The 21,670-nt window shown below is 42.2% G+C and overlaps 2 protein-coding genes across 3 annotated transcripts in view; one reads left to right on the forward strand and one right to left on the reverse strand.

The window, feature by feature from the left end:
* LOC311499970 (E3 ubiquitin-protein ligase NEURL1-like) overlaps positions 1–11,469 on the forward strand; it is a 28,676-nt gene extending 17,207 nt beyond the window's left edge. The window contains exons 4-6 of the mRNA XM_084561123.1: positions 1,371–2,090; positions 6,389–6,568; positions 7,237–11,469. Coding sequence (XP_084417249.1) covers positions 1,371–2,090; positions 6,389–6,568; positions 7,237–7,481 — 1,145 coding nt within the window. The 3' untranslated portion in view covers positions 7,482–11,469. The remainder of the gene's footprint in view (positions 1–1,370; positions 2,091–6,388; positions 6,569–7,236) is intronic.
* A 1,950-nt stretch (positions 11,470–13,419) lies between these two features.
* The window catches only part of LOC311500641 (SH3 and PX domain-containing protein 2A-like), a 51,296-nt gene continuing 43,045 nt past the window's right edge, over positions 13,420–21,670 (reverse strand). The window contains exons 9-14 of one of the 2 annotated variants that reach the window (XM_084562158.1): positions 21,136–21,219; positions 18,435–18,552; positions 18,011–18,339; positions 17,851–17,900; positions 16,831–16,950; positions 13,420–16,636 (exon numbers count right to left, since the gene is read on the reverse strand). In XM_084562158.1, the coding sequence (XP_084418284.1) occupies positions 14,708–16,636; positions 16,831–16,950; positions 17,851–17,900; positions 18,011–18,339; positions 18,435–18,552; positions 21,136–21,219 (2,630 nt within the window). In that variant the 3' untranslated portion in view covers positions 13,420–14,707. The remainder of the gene's footprint in view (positions 16,637–16,830; positions 16,951–17,850; positions 17,901–18,010; positions 18,340–18,434; positions 18,553–21,135; positions 21,220–21,670) is intronic. The other variant, XM_084562159.1, reaches the window with a different exon arrangement.

A 21,670-nucleotide genomic window follows, 5' to 3' on the forward strand; every position in this document is an offset into this window, starting at 1 on the left:
AATAAGAGCCCCGTGTCTGGTTGTGGACACTCTTGACTGAGGAAGTAATTAAGTTCAAGCCGTTTATCAGTGGTTGGCCGGAGATGTGCTGTCTTTGTGTGATAAAGAGGAGCTGGTGAGGTATGCCCTTTCTCTCAAGTGTCCACCCCACCCTATTTTTCATCCGATCTTCCCCTGTCGCGCTCTCCTTCTTCGTCCACTTCTCATAGGGGAAGCCCAAAGCGGGTCAAGACTGAGAGCCACCATGTCACTCATCCCTCGGCCCTGCTCGCCTCAGATGTCCAATCAGGCTAATTTTAGCTCGTTGTAGAGGGCCGTGTTAAATTTGGCAGTGTCCCTAAGCGTGCCACGGTGCGGATCAGACTGCGTGCATGGAGAGCATGCTCTCTTTATGTTTTCTTTTTCTGCAGTGATGTTCCCATGTGGCTGCTATTTTACAGTGAGCAGAATCAGCGTAGGACGCGCTATTTGTGGGAAGGCTGTGCAGCAAGGAGAGGCACATGATGCGGTTTTAAAAATGCCTTTCCCTTTTAACAGTCGGAAAAAAACAACTGATTTCAGCATGCAGGCACATAACTGAAGATGTTAACAGTGTACAGAGGTGCATTAAGTCATTGCTGCTGGGACAGTTTGTTATGTAAACACCTAGGATTCGTGGTGGCTCATTACAGCTATCTGTATACTGTACATAGTCCTTGACAAAGACTGAATGTAAACTGGCTTCATTTTGGTGTAGCCTTTTTAAAACTAGCTTACAGTAATTATGAAAACAAGGATAAGAAATTTGTTCCTCATTATCACAGGGCTCTGAGCTACAGACAGAGATGGGCGCTCAAACACAGGATCTCTTATTCCTTCTCTGTTACATAAAGCTGTTATGTCTTGCACTACTGTGATGTAGCCACTAGCCTGCAGCTAGAGTATGCCTCTACTTAAAAGTCCTGATATGTTTCTAAACATGTACACATTGACGTATTTGTTCATATTGTTGAAGTACAAGCCTTGGTACAGAGAGTGCATTACCAATGAATATGTTATAAAGCAGAGAAGCCGGAAGCCACCATTTGTTTACAGTGGCAGGTATGATGAATGAACAGTGCACGGACAGAGAATATAAAACAAACCAGAGTTGAACATGGCAATTTGCAGAATGCTAAGTGGGTACATAAATTAAATTTAGTCCTCCTGACACTTTTTCAGGCTTGCGAAAACTGCGAATTGATTCGTTTTTTGGGAGTTCACCACATGTAAATAAAGTCATGACGTTATCAAAATTAAAATCATTAGAGAACAAATAAAGGCATTGTGTGTTAATTCAAAACACCACAAACAAGTGATTACATAACAGTGCTGTGTGTTTTTTTCCACAGACAGTGAGATGGTTCCCCTGGACTGCCTGCGTCCTCGTTCTTTCGCTGCCGCCCACCGGGCCTGCATTCAGCGAAACAGCGATGACCCTCGCCTTTCCATCAGCCTGTGCGACCTGAGCCTGCAGCAGCAAGAGATGCATCTGGAGGAGGAGGAAGAGGAGGAAGAGGAGCAGCTACAGCCTTTAAGCTCTGCCTCCTGTCATGTGCCCCAAAACTCTCAGAACTCACAGCAATGCTCGCTACTGCCAAGCCATTTGGACACTGATCTGCACTTTCACTCGGTGCACGGCATCCATGTTACCGTGCTGGATAAGCACACGGTGGCGCGGCTGGATCACCGTGGCGACGAGAGGACCCTGGTGTTCACCAGCCGGCCGATGCGCTGCTCAGAGACTGTATTCGTGAAGGTGAAGGCGGGTGCCACGCGGCCTGGGTCTCTTTCTTACGGTGTGACATCCTGCGACCCGGCCACGCTGAGGCCCAGTGACCTCCCGTCCAACCCTGAGTCACTGGTTGACCGCAAGGAATTCTGGGCCGTGTGTCGGGTGGCAGTGCCACTCCACAGCGGAGATATACTCGGCTTTGTGGTGAACGCAGAAGGAGAGGTTATGATGAGCCATAATGGAGTCAGTGCAGGGATGCAGCTGTGTGTCGATAACTCCAGGCCTCTCTGGATGTTCTACGGTCTGCACGGCACCATCACACAACTCAGGATTTTAGGTACATTCACTAATCTTTTTACAAACAGCATCTTTTCACCGTATGCCAGCTGCCTGAAAGAGACAGGTCTGAATGGAAAAACCAAGAAATGGCTATGAATCCAAAATGCTAGACTCCATCGTTGTTACTATTCCCACAGAAAAGATAACTGAACTGAACTTAATTAATTTCATCAGGTGTGATACTCATGTCTTTAGACTGAGCTCAAACTAAAAGCTAAAAAATTTTAAACAAATACCTAGATTTTTGTACAGACGGGAAGTTTCTCATTAGAAGTAGGTTTAGAAATAGTCAGAATATTTAATTAAACCATACTCCAAGGAATTCAAACAGATCTTTACAGGATGTCATTTGTAACTTTCCATCCAGAAGTTAATGCAGTCTGTGATCCCTGAATGACCTTCGGAGACTGAATTCCCACTCAGCCAAGTCATGAAATAGTTTCCCCCTCCTTTTGCTGTCTGGGCTGCTCGCTGACTTTTTATCAACTCATATATCGCTCGGGAATTTACATTCAGCCCCCGCGATTTGCATATGAATGTTAACTTCGGTTGAACAGAATTTCAGTCAGCTTGGTTTCGTTCCAGCAGATTTCACACAATGATACCGCGACATTACCTGAAGTTAAATCGTGCCAGGTGTTGAGGTGCCTGGAAGTGGGGCTACATGCACAGTTTAAGACAAAAAATAACTAAATAAATAAATAAAAGCACATAATGCTGAGCAAAGGCTGCAGCTATTTAATGACCAGCTGTGGTTAAAGGCATGTACATTTTCTGTCTAAAAGAATTTATGGATATTGTGACAGTTAAACCATATACAGCACGTTAGCTGCTAAAATGATCACAGACTGAAACACAAACAAGTTGAAGACACGTTTTTAACGACGTTTTCTACTTTGACTAAAAAAGATTTAATTGCTTCGAGGCTCCATCCAGTATCCTTAGATCACTTCATGACGTATTCGTTCTTTAATTTAGTCGGACAATTTCAACGGCCAATTTTATTTGCTGTCAGTTGAAGCATATTTTCTAGGACATTTGACATTCCACACATGTCCTCAATTTGTGCAAGTCTCATTTAAGTTTGAAATATTTAATAGGCTCCCTCAGTTTTAAATGTCTTGCACTTAGGAGTTTTAAATCTCTTTTTTTTTTTTTCGTAAGATAGAGCTTTGGCATTACTTGGACTTAGTGTATTTTGATGTGACTATGAAAATACTGCAAAGCACAAATGTGAGTGAATTGTTTCTCGCCACCGCAGAAGAAAACATTAAAATGATTTTTTACAAAACAATCTTCCTCCAACACAGAGTTGTATTCCGGCTAATGAATCTATTCCGGCGAGACTGACGTCTTTTCACAGGAAATCTATAATTTGAGATAAAATTCACATATGCAGTGGCTGGTTTGAATTTGTGTAATTTTCCTTCATAATTCATTTCTGGATTCTCTCCTCTCCTCTCTTTCATGTAGTTAGTCAGACCAGGAACTGAGGAGGTTATTTCTGTCTTGCGTGGGCTCCCAGCAGCCAGCATTATGTATCAGGAGGGGGCCCGTGATAGCTCCTTATGATGCCCTCCATATGCATTATTAAAATGTAATTGCATGGAGATTTGAGACGCTGGGTTTTCCACCCACAGCCAGTTCCCATAACACCGGTTCTCCAGCCGTCTCTGTCCTTCCTCTTTTCCTTGTACATTTTCTCCCTCTTTTCCCCCCTCGCCCTGATTCTTTGGGGTATGAGCGTTCTTTTGAGTCATTACCCACTCCAGCTGTGGGGGGTGCGTTTGTGACGTCTCCGCTCACCCACTCGCTGCAGCCGCACGCCACGTGTTGCCATGGAAACATTTAGCCACTGAGGCAAGTGACAGTTTGTCATGGCTGGGTGTTGTCAAGCCTGTGAAGTGGAACAGATGGGAGTCTGTTGCTCTCACATGGTCATTTTGTCCGTGTTATATTAGAAACTGAGATTTTATCATTTCATGGCCTGGAGTAGTCGTGTGTTTCCTCATGGCTGAGGGTTTGGATGTTCGTTTCTGCGTGTGCTCGGCTGTAAATTCGAAGCTGCTCTATTATACATTTTTATATTAACTGATCTAACAGCTATGTGTCTTACGAATGTGAAAGGGATCATCGTTGGTGACAAGCCAATAGAAAGAGTCTGTCACATGTTGTAGGTGTTGTCTGCAGAAACTTGTATGTACCCTGAAGCCAGAGTCATGCTTCTGTGTCAGATCTATGGCACAGGTATGGCAACACCGATCCAAAAGTATCTTAGCAACCCAGCCAAGCAGGTAAAAGTACCTGTTGTTCAACATTTATTAGCTCCAACTCTTCCAACTCCTACATGAGCTGCTCAGTTCTAGTCACCAGTGTTTGGAGTTCATGAAGAAACACAGCTGCATAGAAATCACATCGGCCAGCTGTGTCAGCTACGTTTTAGGCTCATGCAGGATCATCAGTCTAGCTTAATAGTCAAGACTCAGGTCAAAAAGGATGGCAAGCACTCGCTGTCCCACTTGTAGCTGCCCCTTGAGCTGCAGCACTGTTTGGGGTGAACTGGTGGCATGATAGTAAGAGAAGACTATTCAGAGAGACTGCAGTAAGAAAATCAAGCTGACACGGAAGACAAAATGAAAAGCGAGTTGGGTAACTGTATCCCGTTCCAAAGAGCACACAAAGTATCAACTAGCTAATAAATTGAGTACTTAAAGCAGTTGCAAAAGAGCAAGATGTTTTCCTCCAGAAGTAGGTGGAAAGCTAAACGGAATCTGAGGTATTTGGCAGATAAATGCTAATGTTGCTTCATAACTGCTGGGTGTGGAGATATCTATTTGCCGCGTGAATTTAGAAGGTGATATATCTCTATATTTAATAAACAAACGTTGAAAGCTACCGTACACATGCTCGACCACTAATAAGTCTCGTGGACTGCCAGCATTGCTAAAGACCAACATACTCATGGCCCCACTGCATGCAGTAAATTCATAATAGATGGAAAGATGAAAGGCACCCGTGATTCAAGGATACATGAATAGACAAGAAGGTTATCCATTCTGCCTTATTGGAGATCACCAAGACATTTAGTCAGAGCCAGGCTGCCACACAGATCATGGATAATAGATAATGGAAGGCTATATAAATGCTACTATATACTCTATCCATGCTAAAATATAATGAATAAATAAATAGATGATTCTGAAAGGACTGCATCTCAGCAAAATGGTCTGATCATCAATCCCCAGCACTAACCTTAAATGCAAACCAATTATGGAAAGGTTTAAGCATGGATTTCCACAGCCCATGTTCATGCAGACTTTGCTTCATTCCGCTTTTCCGATTTATTTATTTTTTTTTTAGACTTGTTGCATGACTAAAAAGCTACTATGATTTGTTTATGTGGGCTGAAACCGAAGACTGCAGCGGTTGAAGTGGTCCAAGGGTAAAGGCATCAGAGCAATAGATCACAGCACGTAGCTAGAGTTATGCAACAAACTGTATACATTTTTGTGCTAACGACAGACCGCATTTTCCTCTTTTAAGTTTACAGTACTTCACATTTTCTGCAATTTTTCACCATCTGCGGTTCTTTTTTTTCAGCCATCTCTCCGCTCTACATTGTCATTGTAGGAAAATTTGGATAAGCAAATTGTGGCAAAAGAGGTAAACCACCAATATTGGATCATTTGACACATGGAGGAATGGCGGTGCCAAGTAAGCGATCAGCCGGACTGTGTTGCAGTATTCCACTCATGGTCAGTTGAAGGACAGAGTGTAAACAACAATGCTGAATGCCTGGCAGGCACACTAGATCAAAATTTGTCTGTCTGTGGAATCAGGGTCAGTATTCTTGTCTGTGAGGAGAGATGAGCCGCCAATATTAGAACGGATGCCAGAGCCGGTGGTTACGGGGCGCGGATGGGGACGGATCATATGGAACAGACAACAGATAGTCTGTGGAAGTGTTCTGTATCCTACCCAGAGGGATCATGGGCTCGTGAAGGAGGAAGGAAGAGGGCACTGCGTCAGCTCATAGGCTCGACTCAATCGCACGCACCCACACACAGACACTGTGTACTAACAAGTCATCTGCTTGGTAATAGAGCAGATTTACTGTGTAACAGAAGGAGTAACAAAACCGAGGAGACAGTTACTCTTCTTCATTTGCTAATCATCTCTGACACACTTCTCAAAGGATGGAAATACTAGATTCCCGAATATTTTTCGCTCTTTTGAACACTCTTGCTTTCATAGATTGCATATATGTTGGTAAATGGTGTCTCCTCTGACCTCCAGGCTCATCTCTGCACCCAGACCTTCGAGGCCCATCGGTGCCCAGCTCCCCATCATGTACGCCCAACTCCCCGACAATGCTCTGCAGTGGTAACTCCGAGTCCAACCTCAACACTTCACTGAACATCAACCTCAATTCAAGCCTCAATTCCAACTACCACACACTATTTTCTTCATCCACAGGTCTGTCTAAGCTGACCACACACTTCCTCTTCTTTTTTTTCTCTTGGTGAAATATTGCATCCCACTTTCCATCTTTGCTATATCAGTCAATCCTCACAGTTCAGAAAATAAATCTGATAGAAAGTGCCCTGTAGCAGGAGATTAAGCTATCTTCTGCCTTGTTTTTTCTTGTTTCCATATTTTTGTTCTAAATCTATTTTTTTCTTTTTTTGTTGTTGTTGGTCTGTGGAATTTAAATGTATTAAATGCTGGCATACGGGACAGCAGTAACACAGCCAGCACATCAACTCACGATAAGCATGTTTGTGCATGAATCAAATATTTACCCTGGCGATGTGAAACAGTGACAAGATCACTGCAGTCCCAAGCTGCAGGTACGATGACAGGAAAACTCCTGACAGATAATGGGGGCAGTAGTACTGATGATTGAAGTGCAAACACAATTACTCTTGCATGAATCTGTCGTGACATTTCGTTAGCAGGGAAAAGAAGCACAATAATAAGGTGCGCTATGTATATGTTGAAGAGAGTTGATGTAGCAAGGCATCTATAGATGTCTGCCTGGACTGGCTGATTATATATATTTTTAGCATTTGTTTTTTGTTTTGAATTTCTCTTTCACATCTTATCTCTCTAATGTTTTTTTTTTTTTTCTTTCGTCACCTAAGGTACAACCCCAAGCTCTCCATTCTCCAGCCATCCCGAATCCCCTACCTTTCCATCCTGCTCCGGCTCGTGGGGCGACGAATGCACCATTTGCTACGAGAATGTCGTGGACACAGTCCTCTATGCCTGTGGCCACATGTGTCTCTGCTACGCCTGCGGCCTCAAACTCAAGAAGATGGCAAACGCGTGCTGCCCCATCTGCAGAAGGACAATCAAAGATATTATCAAGACCTACAGGAGCACGTAGGCTTGCGCAGACTTGTCAAAGCCATGTAAAAGACTTTGTAAAAACACAGCACAAGTGAAAAAAGCCCTGCTTGTTTGTGTGTGTAATCTGGCTCAGGTACTCTACAGCAGGATTTAAAAACGCCATCATTAATTTTAATTAATAGTATTAATAGCTATGTTTAATGCACATCCTTGGGAAGCTCACAGTGGTTTCAATGGGATTCATCAGAGACCATCAAAAATACAGTTTGATCAAGAATGTGCTACTGCACAACAACAACACACCTTGACCCACTTCTGTTGAAGAGAAAGAGTAATCTTAAGAGGCATCTGTCCTACTTCCTGCACAGCGAGCCTTCATTCTGCTGGTGATAGCGTCGCTGCTAGCTAGTTTTGGAAGAAGTAAAATTGTCCAGAGCTGCGGAAAAAAAAGAACAAGGACAATAAATCTGTGGTTTCACCAGCTGCTCCTCCAATGCTTGTCAGGGAGCATTGGCTCAAAGTGTTGTTTTAGAAGGAGAAACAATTCTCTTCTAAATCTGTGGGAAAATCAAGACTAGATAGTTTCATTTGGGATTTACAGAAGGTTTCCACATACCAGTGCGGAATGAGCAGAAAGACAAAGAAAGAGATCCTCCAGCAATAATACGCAGTAACATTACTAAACTTAAAGGGTAAAGAAATCCTTAAAGGAACTCTTGTGTAATCAGTGAAGTGCTCTGCTGCATATCTCACCACCTGCTGTGCTTCTGTGAACTTCAGGCAAAGTGTTGTCACCATAGAAGGTCACGCTTGCGGTGATGGAAGATGTAAATCAGTGAGGAGCGAGGAAGGAGGAGAGAGGATGTTGTATGTTTGGGATAGAGACAGGAGAGGAAGGGGTGCCATAGCTGTAAGGAAAGTGTTTGCTCAGATAGATCAGATGTTCGTATGAAAGCCTGTAGAAGTTCGGGACTTGCCTGTCCTGCTTTCTTGGCAGCTGTCCCCGCCATTACTGGCCGCACAGTGAGCCCGCTGGATGCTGTAATTGCACAAAAGTCATCCAGATAAACATTGGTGGGCAGTGAAGTATTTTTAAAATGCTGAAAAGAGCACACGGAGATGACGAATCAACCTCTTCATCACTGCAAGAAACCCATGAAATCCTATAAAGAAAATGTACAAGATGGCTCCTCTTACTTCAGGTTACGCACCTGTCTTTTGTATGTATATCAAATTAAAACATAAATATTTGCTTTCAGTGATGACGTATTCATGTACATTGTGTCCTCATGTGGATAAAGGTTCACGTGTGCAGTCGGTGACAAGAAAGTAGCTTGTAATTGTTTGACATTGTGAGAATGTCATTTGCATATCAGTTTCTGAGTGCTGCTCTCCGTCGGTAAAAGCAAACTCCGAGGCCATTTTCATTTGACTAATCCCATGCATTATGTACCGGTCTGAATTTTTAAGAAATACAAGATACTTCAGGTGTTACTTTGGCCTTGCTGAAACATTACTTAGGCTTTTTTTTTTTTTTTTTTTTTTTTTTTTTAAGTAGTAAGTGCTGATTTGTTCTCAAGGTGTTGAAGCTTGTCATCTCGTCACTGTGGAGTTGCAGTCATGTTGTATAACTATAGATTTGAATGACGGTTAAGTTTTCTGGTGTGCCTTTAAAGTCTGGACAAACTTGCCGGTGTGTTTTGGCTCCTCACTGTGAAAACGAGGAGGGATACTGAGGTTAATTTTCATCTTAAAGCCACTTTTTCTTAGCTGTTGTGTCTCTGACGTGAACAGGTGTAACAAGACAACCTGGTTTAGAAGCAAACACTTCAGTGTGCTTAATATCAGTGTGCATATTTATCCACTGCTAAAGATCAAATGTTTAAATATCGCCTTGTCGCCTCTGTCACTGCATTGCATAATACTGGAATTTTGTTGAGAGATGCTCAGCTTTTACATTTCTACCTGGTATTTGTTTTTCTTCCTGACCAAATATGACCTAGAAGAAAGAAAATTAAAAAACAAAAACAACAAAAAAAACAAAAACATTGTGGAACATTTTATTAGAAATAAATGGTATTGAGGAGTGTAATATTAACTGTACATTATGAGGTTTATTTATTTTTCAATGCTACTATTAAGAATTATCACTGTGTGTTTCATATGTGTGGCTATAGTGTCCAAAATGTAAGAAAATTGTTTATTTTATGGTATCAAAGACTATAGAAGACTTTATTTCCCCTAAAGACTTTATGGTGGTGTCAGCTGATATGAAAGAAGAGTGGTTTGACATTTTTTTGGGAAGTGCATGTTCACTTTTGTGGTGGGGCGCTAGATGAGAGGATCAATACCACTCTCCAGTGGCTGCATGGAGCAAAGTACATTAACTCAAGCGGTGCAATCTTGACATAATTGTCTTTCATTCGATTAATTCAGAAGGAAATAATCCCACAGCAAATTAAGACCTTGCACACGTCCAACATAATCTTCTAAAATTGTGGCACATGGTAAAAGGATAATAACTAAAGTATCCAATGGAAGAAATAGATTAAAATGAGTTCATCCTTGACCACTGCTTTTAAATGCTGCTTACAAACAGCTCAAATGCACCAGATTAAACATTTTTGAAGTAATAATACAACACTAATAAAAATACATTCTGACATGTTGATAAATTGTGGGTTCAGGGTGTTGACCTCGTGATGTTGGTGCATAACTTTTGGATATGGGTGCTATAACTGATATTTTTATCAAATGTGTACATTGCCACTGCAGCTCCATTGGTTAAACAGCGACGTCAGCAGCTAAAAATCCAGATATTTCCCTCAATAGTTGGTAAAAAACGAACCGCAGAGCTTTAAGATAGCTTAATAAATATTTGACTTACGGGCAACAGGTGGGCAGGAACACATCTTGTGACCAGCAAGTTAAGCTACAGCTAGCAGCCGGCTAACTTAGTTTAGCATAAAGACTCGAAACAGGCGCAAACCGCTAGCCTGCTCTGACGTAAGAACGCTAACTTCCGGAAATCGGGGGAAAAAATAATAATAACCTTATTTGCCACATCACCTCTTTTAAAATGGTGAATTTGTATTTTAATATTTCTATTTTAAATGTGCGACAGAGTTCATTGCTGGGTTTTAAGTGGAGCTTGGCGGTTTTTGATTGGTTAGCGCGGATCCAGGTGAGCCGCGTTCCCCGTTTCCTGTTTTTATGCTAGGTTAAGCTAACTAACTAGCCACTTCCGGACAAATATGAGAATCCTTTTATTTCCCAAATTGCCCAACACTTGCTTTTATGTAATTTATTAAAACGTGGCATTAATTTGGCAAAAAATGTCAAGTTGGTATTATTTTTATGTAAAATTATGTTTGCCCTACATGAGCATATTTAATTGTGTTGTATAGTTCCATTAAATCCGACAGTTTTTAGTTGAGTTCCTTAAACGTGACCAAATATACTCAGTCCAAACTAAACAAAACCAGCAGGTAAAGGAAGGTGAAGTGAAGATGGACATTGTGTATTTTGGACAGGAATATGGCTCATTACTTTAGCTGGGTTTGGAAGTTAAAAACATTCTTAGTTGTTTCAGAAATTGCTAATTATTTTCTGTTTGTTGAATAAAAATCGAGGTCTGAATCACTGGCTTCACTTTGTGTCTGTGTCTAACTGATTTCAACATTTTCAGCTCTTCTCTGTCTCTTTACACACAGAGAAAAGTATGTTCCCTGCATAAGGACTGAAATTGCAATATAAAGTGTAAACTAAACATTTTCATTTCAGTCTTGAAGTCCTTTTTATGCGTAATGCACAGCAGGAAGCTGAAGTTAGTTTGGCACCAATAGGGAATGAAAGAATTATTGTTGCTACTTTATTCCAAAATACACATTTTGCAAATGTTTGATGATTGATTAACCTCTTATAGGAGAGAAGCCGGGCAACAGTTTGAGAACAAAAAAGGCAGCCATCTCTCTGACGCCTCACACCCAACACAATCACTCTCCGCAGCAGTATACTTGACTAACATACCGCTATATACTATATGAATAACAAAGGCAAGGGCTTTTAGTAAACGGCTATAACTCACAGAGAAACTGTTTAGAGCCGAGGTATGTAGACCTGGCCAGAGTGAACATCATCTGTTATTTACTACCCTGCAGGCCTGGCTCTAATGCAGCACTGTTTTATGCTGCACTCCAATAGGCACCAATACAGCCCATGACGTCCAGACATGAAACAGGCGGCAGTGACTGCCGTTCTTGGCCAAGTGTTCTCAGAGGTGAGGGGGAAATACACAACCAGGGTCTGTGAAAGTGACATGAATACAGTATATCTCGCTGGTGTCTGTGTACACACAGACTTTCCACTCAGACCTCTCAGTGAACCTGGCTGACGGCCTTCTGGAGGCTTAAGGGCTTGGCAGACTTGTTTGAGTCGTGTTGTGGTATCTCTTCTAGACAGCTGTTTGGTCAAACACGCACACCGTCTATTAAGGTATCACATTTGTATTCTGAAAAAGCACGACACTATCATTTTTGAATTTTAACTAGACATCAGACAGTGTTTGTTCTTCTGTTGCAGCTGAGGCTTTAAGCTTTTGGCGTTAAGTGTGATGTAAAATCTTTTTTCTCAGTCCGGTTTGAAAGACAGACTACGAGTGCAGTTGTATTAAAAAGTACGACTTTGCACCACTCCAAAATACCAAATGAGTTGGTTTCACACATCTAATTACTGAAGACACAGGTGAAGGTTAGTGTGATGCTGTGTTATGTGGACTGAGTGCTGCTGCCCTCCAGTGGCCAGAAACGTGTCCGGCAACTCGTACACGGAGAGAAAACCAAGGACAGTCAGCAGCAGTGTCTAATGAGATCAATATTGTTTTCAGTGCATCTAATAAGAAATCCATTTCAATCAACCATTCACTATCCAAATGAAAGAAGCTTATAGTTATGATTATTTTTTTCACAGTAAAGAAATGTTTAATTTTAACCATGCAAACCTACTTTTGCACTTTGGATCAGTATTTTTAGACTTTAATTCCTATTTTCTAATAATAGTAATAATACAAATTTGGCAAAATGCTTTATTTCCTGGGCTTTCAAACACATCTTGTGGACTTCATCTAGTTGCTGAGCTATCAGACTGCAATATTTAATGTCAACAATCAACTGCTATACTGTAGACATCTCTCGCCATGTGATTTTAGACACCAGGAGTATTATATTTAATATTTGTGTCATAATCTCACCTGAACACGTTCCATTTCCTCTTCTTCTGTCTGTCCCCCATGAATTATTGTTAGCATGCACAAATAATTAAATACTCCAATCATGTAAATACAATAACACTCAGCCAGCAGATAAAGCTGTTGTACAGACGATGAACAGAGAAATTCACTCCAAACCAATGACTGTAGGGATCTCCATAGAGAAAGCAGCCAGTGGGATGGACACATTTCACATTAGATTCCTGTGGGCGATAAATCTGATTATATTTCAGGCACCAAATCCAATATATCAGCAATGTGCAGCATCCGACACCGGAAAACTGCACCAGTGTTTTGATTTGGTGTCCCTCTGATTACAGCTGAAGGCGACAATATTGCAGACTGCAACTCCACGCTGGTAACTCAAACTTTTGCTTTGTCAGTTGATGCTAAATTACGCAGCCCAGCAACCCGCAGAATGAAAGCCATCGAAACCAAAGTCAAACATTCAGGTTCTCCTGAAGCAGAGAAATCATCTAATGTATATACATAACATCATCTAGATGGTCAAACATTTCGTACTCCCAAGGCAGAAAGGAACTGAGAGGCGTGACATTACCAGTGATTATAGCCCGTGATAAGTTTTCATTATATAGTTTGTTATACGCCACATTAATTTGCAATTAATTCCAATGTTAATGAGTCCCTTTGCACATTACGTTCACACACAGTAGACACGACTACCTCTAAATATACGTGCTGCAGAAGGAATTAGGCTAATTTTAGTTTACGGCTTTCTAAATGCGTGCCAGTCTGAAAGTACGGGTCATTATTTCCTCTTCAGTTCTCGGTTTTCTGCCATGGTTTAATGACTCATCACACCATGGGCATTAAAATATCTTATCAATATTCTATTTTACATAATTGAATGTTAACAACATCTTCATTTCATAGGAACATACGCAACACGTCACATGGTGTTGGTAAAGTTTGGGAACAAGTTTATTACACCTGATGTGCAGGCAAAGAGTGATGGAAATTTAAAAAGACATTAGCGACGATTGTTCAAAAGTGCATTTATTAAAGTCATTCTTTTGGCACTTACCACACAGTTAACATAAAACAAAAGTGAGCATCCCAAAAAGAAAAGAGTTGTGTCAAATTTACTGCCCAGCAGAAATTCAAAATGTTACGATTAATAAAACAGCTCCGTTTAGAAATGTTGCAGCTGCTGTGGTTGGATTTATTTTTCAGTAAGAAAAGCAATAATAATAAAATAAGTATTAATATGATATTAAAGTAATGAATAAATATTATTTGCTCTAACATTAGGGAAGTTTTCATTCTGGACAATTAGTCCCTGAAATGGAAAAAAAAAGTGGAGCTCTTTTTCTTTGAGGGCAAGAAAATACTGATAATAAGAGATGCTCACAAATTGTTTCATTAGGACATTATTACACAATTAAATGGATAAAATACTTCACGTAAAAGTGACATACAGTATAAAGATATATTAAAAAAAAACATGCAGCACCAAGATGATGAGACTAACACAAAGCAGCTTTGGCGACAACGGAGATTTTCTTCAAGGAAAGGAGGAGTAAAGGTTTTAACTTCAACAGCTCAAGGCATCGTCAGTATAAGGAATCGAACATGCAGTAAGCTTTAAATTCTTAAAAAAGTGTTTAAAAATTACATTATAAAATTACAGAAAAAAGGGTTCAAGGAGTAGACACAAAATAACGTATTATTTCAAGTTAAAGGTAAATCGCTGGAGAATATCATTGAATCATTCCTTAACTTTCTGGTGTTCTCCTTGGACTTGTCCCAATGTACTGCTCCTAATGCAAAGTCTCAGGCACTGTATCGCGTATACTCATTTTGCCAAATGTGTTGTTTCATCTTAAAGCTAAAATTTGATCTGGCTGCTTGTTTTGGCTAAGGTACCGGGTGAGATTTCAATCCTGACTTGATGTCCAAGGGTTTTTTTCACAAAATAAATGTTAGAGTAGTCTTTACTCGTATGTTCAGAGTTGCGCCAGTTCCACACACGAGTGCTAGTGCTTTTTCTCGAGGTAATTTGAGGGAACCCATCCTTTCCTTGGTCTGCCATTATCAAGAACCTTGCAGTACCACCAGCCATTGGGGTTTCTTTCAAGAACCTCCAGACTCGTCCCCTCAGGAAATCCCATGGTCTCCTCGTCGCCATGGTAGTCTGCTATGGAGACATACACCTCTCTGAGGTTGTTGTGGATGATGTGGGGCTTGGGTTTCACTGTGGACACAGGGAGGGCATTCTTCTGGGAGCTGAGACCGAGGGATTCAGAGCTACCGGTACCGGATCTGTTCCTGTTGGGGAGCGCTATGTTGTTTTGTGCCAGGCCGCGTGGCACGGTGCCAAAGGAGGCATTGCGCCGCACTGTGGGGCTGACGCGTGGGTGGTCCGTTGAGTTGAGGGACTCGTTTCTCCTGAGAGAGCCAACAGGGCTGGGACCATCCCTGATTGGAGCTGAGATGAAGACAGATTGAGGTCTGACAACCTGCTGCTGTTTGGTGCTGTTCTGTTTGAGCGAACCAAACAAGCTGGTAGGTTTGGAGAGGCCACCTGGAGGCTTGGAGGGGATGGGTGGAGTGACTTTCTTCAGGTTTTGGTTGATGTTGTTCAACGCTCGCACCCTTTGTTCGTTCTTCTCCAGGCTGTTGGACTTGCTGAGGCTTCCAGGTTTAGTCGGGGTGCCATCAGATTCAGACCCTGCCATATCATCTTGTTGCCTGGTGGGCTCCAGGAAGTAGGTTGGAGCCCAACCCTCTGTATCTCCCCAACGAACATACCACCAGCCGCTCTCCTGCTTCTCCAGCACTTCCACCTCCACTCCAGCAGGGAAACTGAGCTCAGATTCTTGGACTTTCTCATAGGGATCTGTGGTGCGATACAAGTTGCAACCTTCCAGGTCAGAGTCTCCCCGGCTGCCTTTGGAGTAGATGGAGGAGAGATCGGACGTGCTCTGAGAAGAGAAGGAGTCCTCAGAGGAAATGACTGAAGCCGTCTCTGAATCCTCACCTTTAGTTTTGGTGCCGTTCTTCAGCTGCCCTGTTGGCCTCAGCTGTCTTCTCAAGGTGCTGATGTCCATCTTCTCTGCACTGGACGCCTTGGCTAGCTGTGGTTTGGGCCTCACCACGGGTCTAAGCTTACTGGAAGACTTGGTGGATGAGGATGCCTTGCTTTCATCCTGTTCTTTCTTAAGTCTGGACAGATCTGGGGTAGACTCAGTAGAGGCAGATTTAGGACTGGATGCTTCCTCAACTTTGGCTGAAAATGGGCTCCCGTTCAAGTCGATCTTGAGCTTGTTACCTGCAGGTCTCCATCCACCCGGTGCTGTGTTTGCAGTCTTGCCAGTTTCTGACAGGACACTTGTCTTAGAAGAATTTGAATCCCTGCTGCACTGCCTCTCTGGGGCCTCCTTGAACGGCCGGAAGCCATCATTCTCGTAGATACACTCTTCCTCTCCCTCTGGCTCCCCCTCTGCCTCGTGGCCATCTTCAAATGACTCACCCATCTTGAAGGAGGCACTGTGGAGGGATGAGGCAGGAGAAGGCTTGGAGGACAAATGAGATCCCCTCTCAGATGAAGTGTCCTCATTTTTTCCATCCACCAAGGAACCTACTCCCCTCAGAAACTCAAACTCAGATTCCATGTCCAGATCACCTATGGCAGGGACATCATATTCTGGTTCTTCATACACCGGCCTCCCAGGAGACACAGGAGACTCTGGGGCCTCAGACCCAGGGCTGCTGGGAGGCGCAGTCTCCACTGAGTCCTGTTTTTTGACAGGCGGAGCTGGCGGTGGAACTTTCGGGCGGCACAGAGTGCTTGTTCTGCGATTCAGGTTGGGCTTTTTCCGTTTGTCAATGTAGGAGCAGGGAGCCCAACCCTCCTTCTCTCCTATCTGGACGTACCACCAGCCACCAGAGTTCTTCTCAATGACCTAAAATACACATATCAAAAAAATTGTTTAGTCTATTAAAAAGGCACTGTCACACATTTTCCCCCCAAGATGTTCTCTTGGAGAAAGCAAAACTCCCCAAACACTGAGCAGGTGAACAGAAAAAAACATATGGTTGTTGCCAAAATTTATGATCATCTTGTTCCTGACGCGTGCCTTAAAAATATATTGCTTACCTCTGCTTTCTGTCCTCCATTGAAACTGATGCCATCAGATATACATGACTGGAATTCTGCAATGGTGTAATACTCTGCTTCAACGGTAGGGGGCTCTGGTGGGGAGGGCAACTGAAATCCCTGAAGTGAAAATGAGGTGGACACAGCTCAGATTTACTGACAGTGGTAGGAAGTATGGAAACAGGATTTACTCAAACACTGTGTAATTAATCTCATTTATTGTTCCGCCGTATCCACTCTCAAATTTTACGGTAAAAATAAAATGATTTTATGTCGCATTATACCAGTTTCTTTTGGTCATTTCTAGATCAGGCATCTTCCCATGGCCCCACAGGTTTATCCTATGAGAGGGCTAAATCAAAGTACACTATGATGAATGAATCATTATTAACTCCAAAGTCATGTATGAATTATTCAGGTCTTTCTCGACAAATTTCTATTAATATGTTTACACATTGCCCTGCGATAGACTGGCGACCTGTCCAGGGTGTACCCCGCCTCTAGCCCGATGACAGCTGGGACAGGCTCCAGCAAACCCTGTGACCCTTCACAGGACCAAGCGGTTACAGAAGATGAATGAATGAATGAATGAATGTTTAGACATTTAATAAAGTAAATATATCAGTCATAGGAGCCATTTTTCTGCAAAACTAGTAATTTCTCTGAGTAGATTTTGCTTATACCTGTATGTCTACCTAGTTAGGGTTCTCTGTACAGCACATTAACTTGTAGTGGTTCCCATTAATATATTGCTGAATTTACTGTGATTAAGTAAATAAACTGACTACATCTCCCACTACTTGTTGCGAATTGTTTTCATGACGGAAAATTAAACACTAACTAAGTCCTGTGCCAATTAGCTTATATTCTGCCTTTGATGTAACTTTCTCTTTAAAGATTGTTTGGTCTGTTTTTCAACCACGAACAAAAGAAAACCATTCAGTCTCTGTGATCTTTATTAAAAAGGATTAACCAACTAGATGGATAGACAGATGGCTAGAAAATATCAAAATATCTTACCAGAGTTGCATCTCTCCGAGGAGGAGGTTTTTGCCTGAGAACGGGAGAACCTAAGAAAAAGAAATCACAGAGAAAACAACCATGGTCTCTTGATTACATTTAATAACAGAATGAGAGATTTAGAAAGCATCTGTCTACACTGAGAGATATCCTGACTAACCGATTTCCACTCGATGTGGGGCAATACGGGCTACGGCGGGTGAAGCCGGTTCCGCTTTGCTTTTTCCATCCTGCGAGGCATTGACAGGGCTGGAGTCAGCACAGGGGATCGGCAAGCTGATCTCCTTCCTGCCGACCTGAGGGCTCTCTGGGACACCTTCAGTCTGCACGTCCTTCTCGCTCAAAGCTTTCTTGTTAAGCAGGTTGCTGATCTCCATGATGTTTCCGATGATCTCCACGGGACCCGTCACCGTCTTCTTCCTGGGGGAAAAGTCATCCTTGGCCTTTTTGAGATAAGAGGCAGGAGCCCAGCCCTCCTTGTCCTGGTACCTGTGAAGGAAGATCAAAGCGAAAAGGATATGATCACCAACGTTTGTGACAAAAGGAAAGAAAGAAATGTCTGAGGCAAGTGTGCAGAGGCGTACCTGATAAACCACCAGCCTTCCAGGTTCTTTTGAATCACCTCCACCGTGACTCCTTTCTCAAAAGCAATTTCATCCTTGCCTTGGCTGGAGTAAGGCTGCACAGTTACGTACTTCTCTTCTGCCAAAGCCAGGGAAGAGAATGACAACAAAGCTAAGATTAAGACAGCTGTGACATCGCTGAAAAATAATAATCAATAGAAAAGAAAAGGAAGAAAAGAAAATGCTTCCTATTCAATAAATCTTTTCTATGGACATTATTTAAGTATGATCACACTGTAGTAACAAGAGACTCGACTAAAGAGTCGAGTAGCATAACATACGGCACCAGTATAGAATAGATTTTTTTGTGAGGCATCGGCACCAGTGTTGTTATATGATACTGAAGCAGAGGTGTATTGTTCTTTAACTGGATCTGCTTACTGGCAGTTGATTTAGCTGCCAGATGTGCGAATGGATGTGTTGCATGTTTTTTGGCGCGTGAGATTTGTCTATAAATTTTTTATGAAACCGAGGGAACTTTATGATGCAGTGGGTAACTACGGGACATTATTAATTCCTGACTTTAAAAAACATATATATATTTCACCACTGCAGCAGTAAGTATTTCTCTGGCGTTGCACAGATGGGACGCACTGTGTGTTTAGATAGTTGTTTAGCAATGTCTCGCATGGCAAAAAAAAAAAAAACAACCCAAAAAACTTCTTAATGGTAGTTTACATGCGAGAATGAATTGTGACAGTGGTACGTTATGAGTTCCAGTCACAAGATGAGAGCCATATTCCCAAATATACACAGTGTTCCTCCAACCCAAACAGATCCGTTAGCGTAAATGATGGGAGACAAAATATTAAGACAACGTCAGACAAAGTTAAAAGAATAAAAAACAAGTATCTTCTTCTTTTCTTTCTATAAACGTCCCTCCATGACAGCTCAACAAGGAACCACAGCTAGTGGAAAGAGGGAATTTGGCACGAAAAAGGCCAAGTTTGAAAAACACCCACTTTATTTGACACTCTCAGACTGCTTTAACCTTGTATTAGCTTGGGCTGAACTTGAGAAATGATTTGTGGATAAAATAAAGACTACAAATCTTGTCCCCCAACACTTCAGGAACATATTGGCATGTGAGTTTTGTTTTAAGACCTTCACTCTTCTCTCATTTCCTCTACTATCAATTTTCCAGTAAAGACAGAAATGCTCAAGAGATACTGCTGTGTTTTCTTCAAAATGTGATTAAATGAAATGTGCCATGTATATCTAACCCGTCAAATGTAATGTAATTTCTTACATACAAAGGGTGCTGACCATGTTAGACCATAGCACGCGGGCCACACTTGTGTCCCCACAGTGTCCTTGGCACTGTGACAGGCAGCGTCTCCTAACTCAGCACATAATGGCGAGCAGAGGCAACATGCTGATTTATGCGTTCCCATGAGGCCAAGGGGCAGAGCAAAGTCATCATTTCCCGTCATTATGGCAGTTCCTGTCTGACCGCGGTGAGCGCAGGGAGAGGAGCACATAAAAAGTGCTGTTCTGTGCGTCGCCCTGTCAGTTTGCTCACAGGAATCAACAACGCGGGGACAAATTATTTCATTTCCCTTCTCTCCACCCATTTGCCGAGGGATAGTAATCCCTTTATTTGCACTAACTCCATGGATAAAATGTATTTCTGTGTGCTTTATTTTCCTTTTGCCCGCTTCTTCCGGCCTCTTTGTGCCGGAGGTTGGTACATCGTTTTCCTCTCACCAACCTCAACAACATTGTGCAATGGAGGGAAACACTGAATCAGATGTTACGTTAACCACAACATGCATCGCCTGCATCAGTGTTGTAAATTATTCGTGTGGAGTCAGCAAAATATATCTCTTTTTTTTTTTTTTTAAACGCAAAGCAGAATTTAAGTCATAGGGTGGAAACTAGTCTCTCTCCACTCCATAGAGCAGCATGCACAGCCAAGCGCAAAGTTTGGGCTGAACTCAATAGCCTATCCTCACTTCTCTGTCAGCGGTCCAAATGCATCTCCTGTGGAAAAAAATAAAAAAATCTTTGGCTTTGGTAAGAAGAACATGTGCAGGATTGTGACTGAGAGTATGATTTTCTTGCTAAGTAAGCGAGAGATTAATAAAGTTCTTTGTTTATCCGTCGATGGTGGCCGCTATCTGCACCGCAGCGGGATAGATATATGCTTCTGCCACACTTCGATAGAACAAACACCCATTAGAAATCTACATACACGCTTCATTCGCTCATAAAAAGTAAAATATGGCTCTAAAATGCAGCATAAGGCATTCCAAAGTCTATTACGCAACTGCTTTCAGAGGAGAGGGTAGAGCTTTTTTTATTTTCTGTGATTCTGAGAAGATTGGTTCTGGCACACACTGTATAATTATAACAAAAACGCTTACATGGGGCAATTTTGTAACATAGTTTGAGCTTAGCATCAATAATTGGTGTCTATAAAGTTGCTGATTTCACCTTAGCTTTCCAGCCTCATTTCGTATTAACGTCAGTTAGTGGTTAGTTGTGGTGGATTGTTGCTCATGATAAATGCGTTCACTGGAAGACAACACAAGGCGCGAGACTGAACAAATATGTGAAGAGGGACGAGCGGAGTCATGTGATAAGAGACAATAAATAACAGAGAGGGTGAGGAGAACAATAACAAAGAGAGGGAGGGAGGGAGGGAGGTGATGCAGTTCACCTCGGCTCTGCTGCCTGCTGATGACACCCCCCAACGTCCATCTCCGGTCCAGCCTCTTCAGATGAGCCTTATGTCGCTTAGTAACTGACGCACATATGGTGACCAGACGACAGCAAACGAACAAACATGGAGACATGAAGAGCAAGCACAAATGTTACACAAAGCACACAGATGACACGGATCCAAGACAGCCCCGTTATTAGCTACATGGAGGACATGAAAAACAAAGACCACAAAACAAAAACATGGTGGACAGTTAGAGAGGATGGGCGGAGGTTAACAGAGGAAATGTTAAAACCGAGACATCTTCTCTGTGGCTTGTAATTAGGATGTTGTTAGCATGTTTTTTCCATCCTGCTGTGTTAGAGCATCTGGGACACACATTGCTGCTGCAGGAATGTCATCCAATTAATAGAACAGGTGACGGCACCGCCAGCTTTAGTCAGTAAAACAGTGGAAATAGAAGTGATTTCTGCCACCTGGCAGAAAGACAACAAGATCCTTCTCTTCACTAAATACTCCACTGATGGACACA

Source organism: Chelon labrosus (assembly GCF_963514085.1).
Source record: "Chelon labrosus genome assembly, chromosome: 15".
Classification (NCBI taxonomy): Eukaryota; Metazoa; Chordata; class Actinopteri; order Mugiliformes; family Mugilidae; genus Chelon; species Chelon labrosus.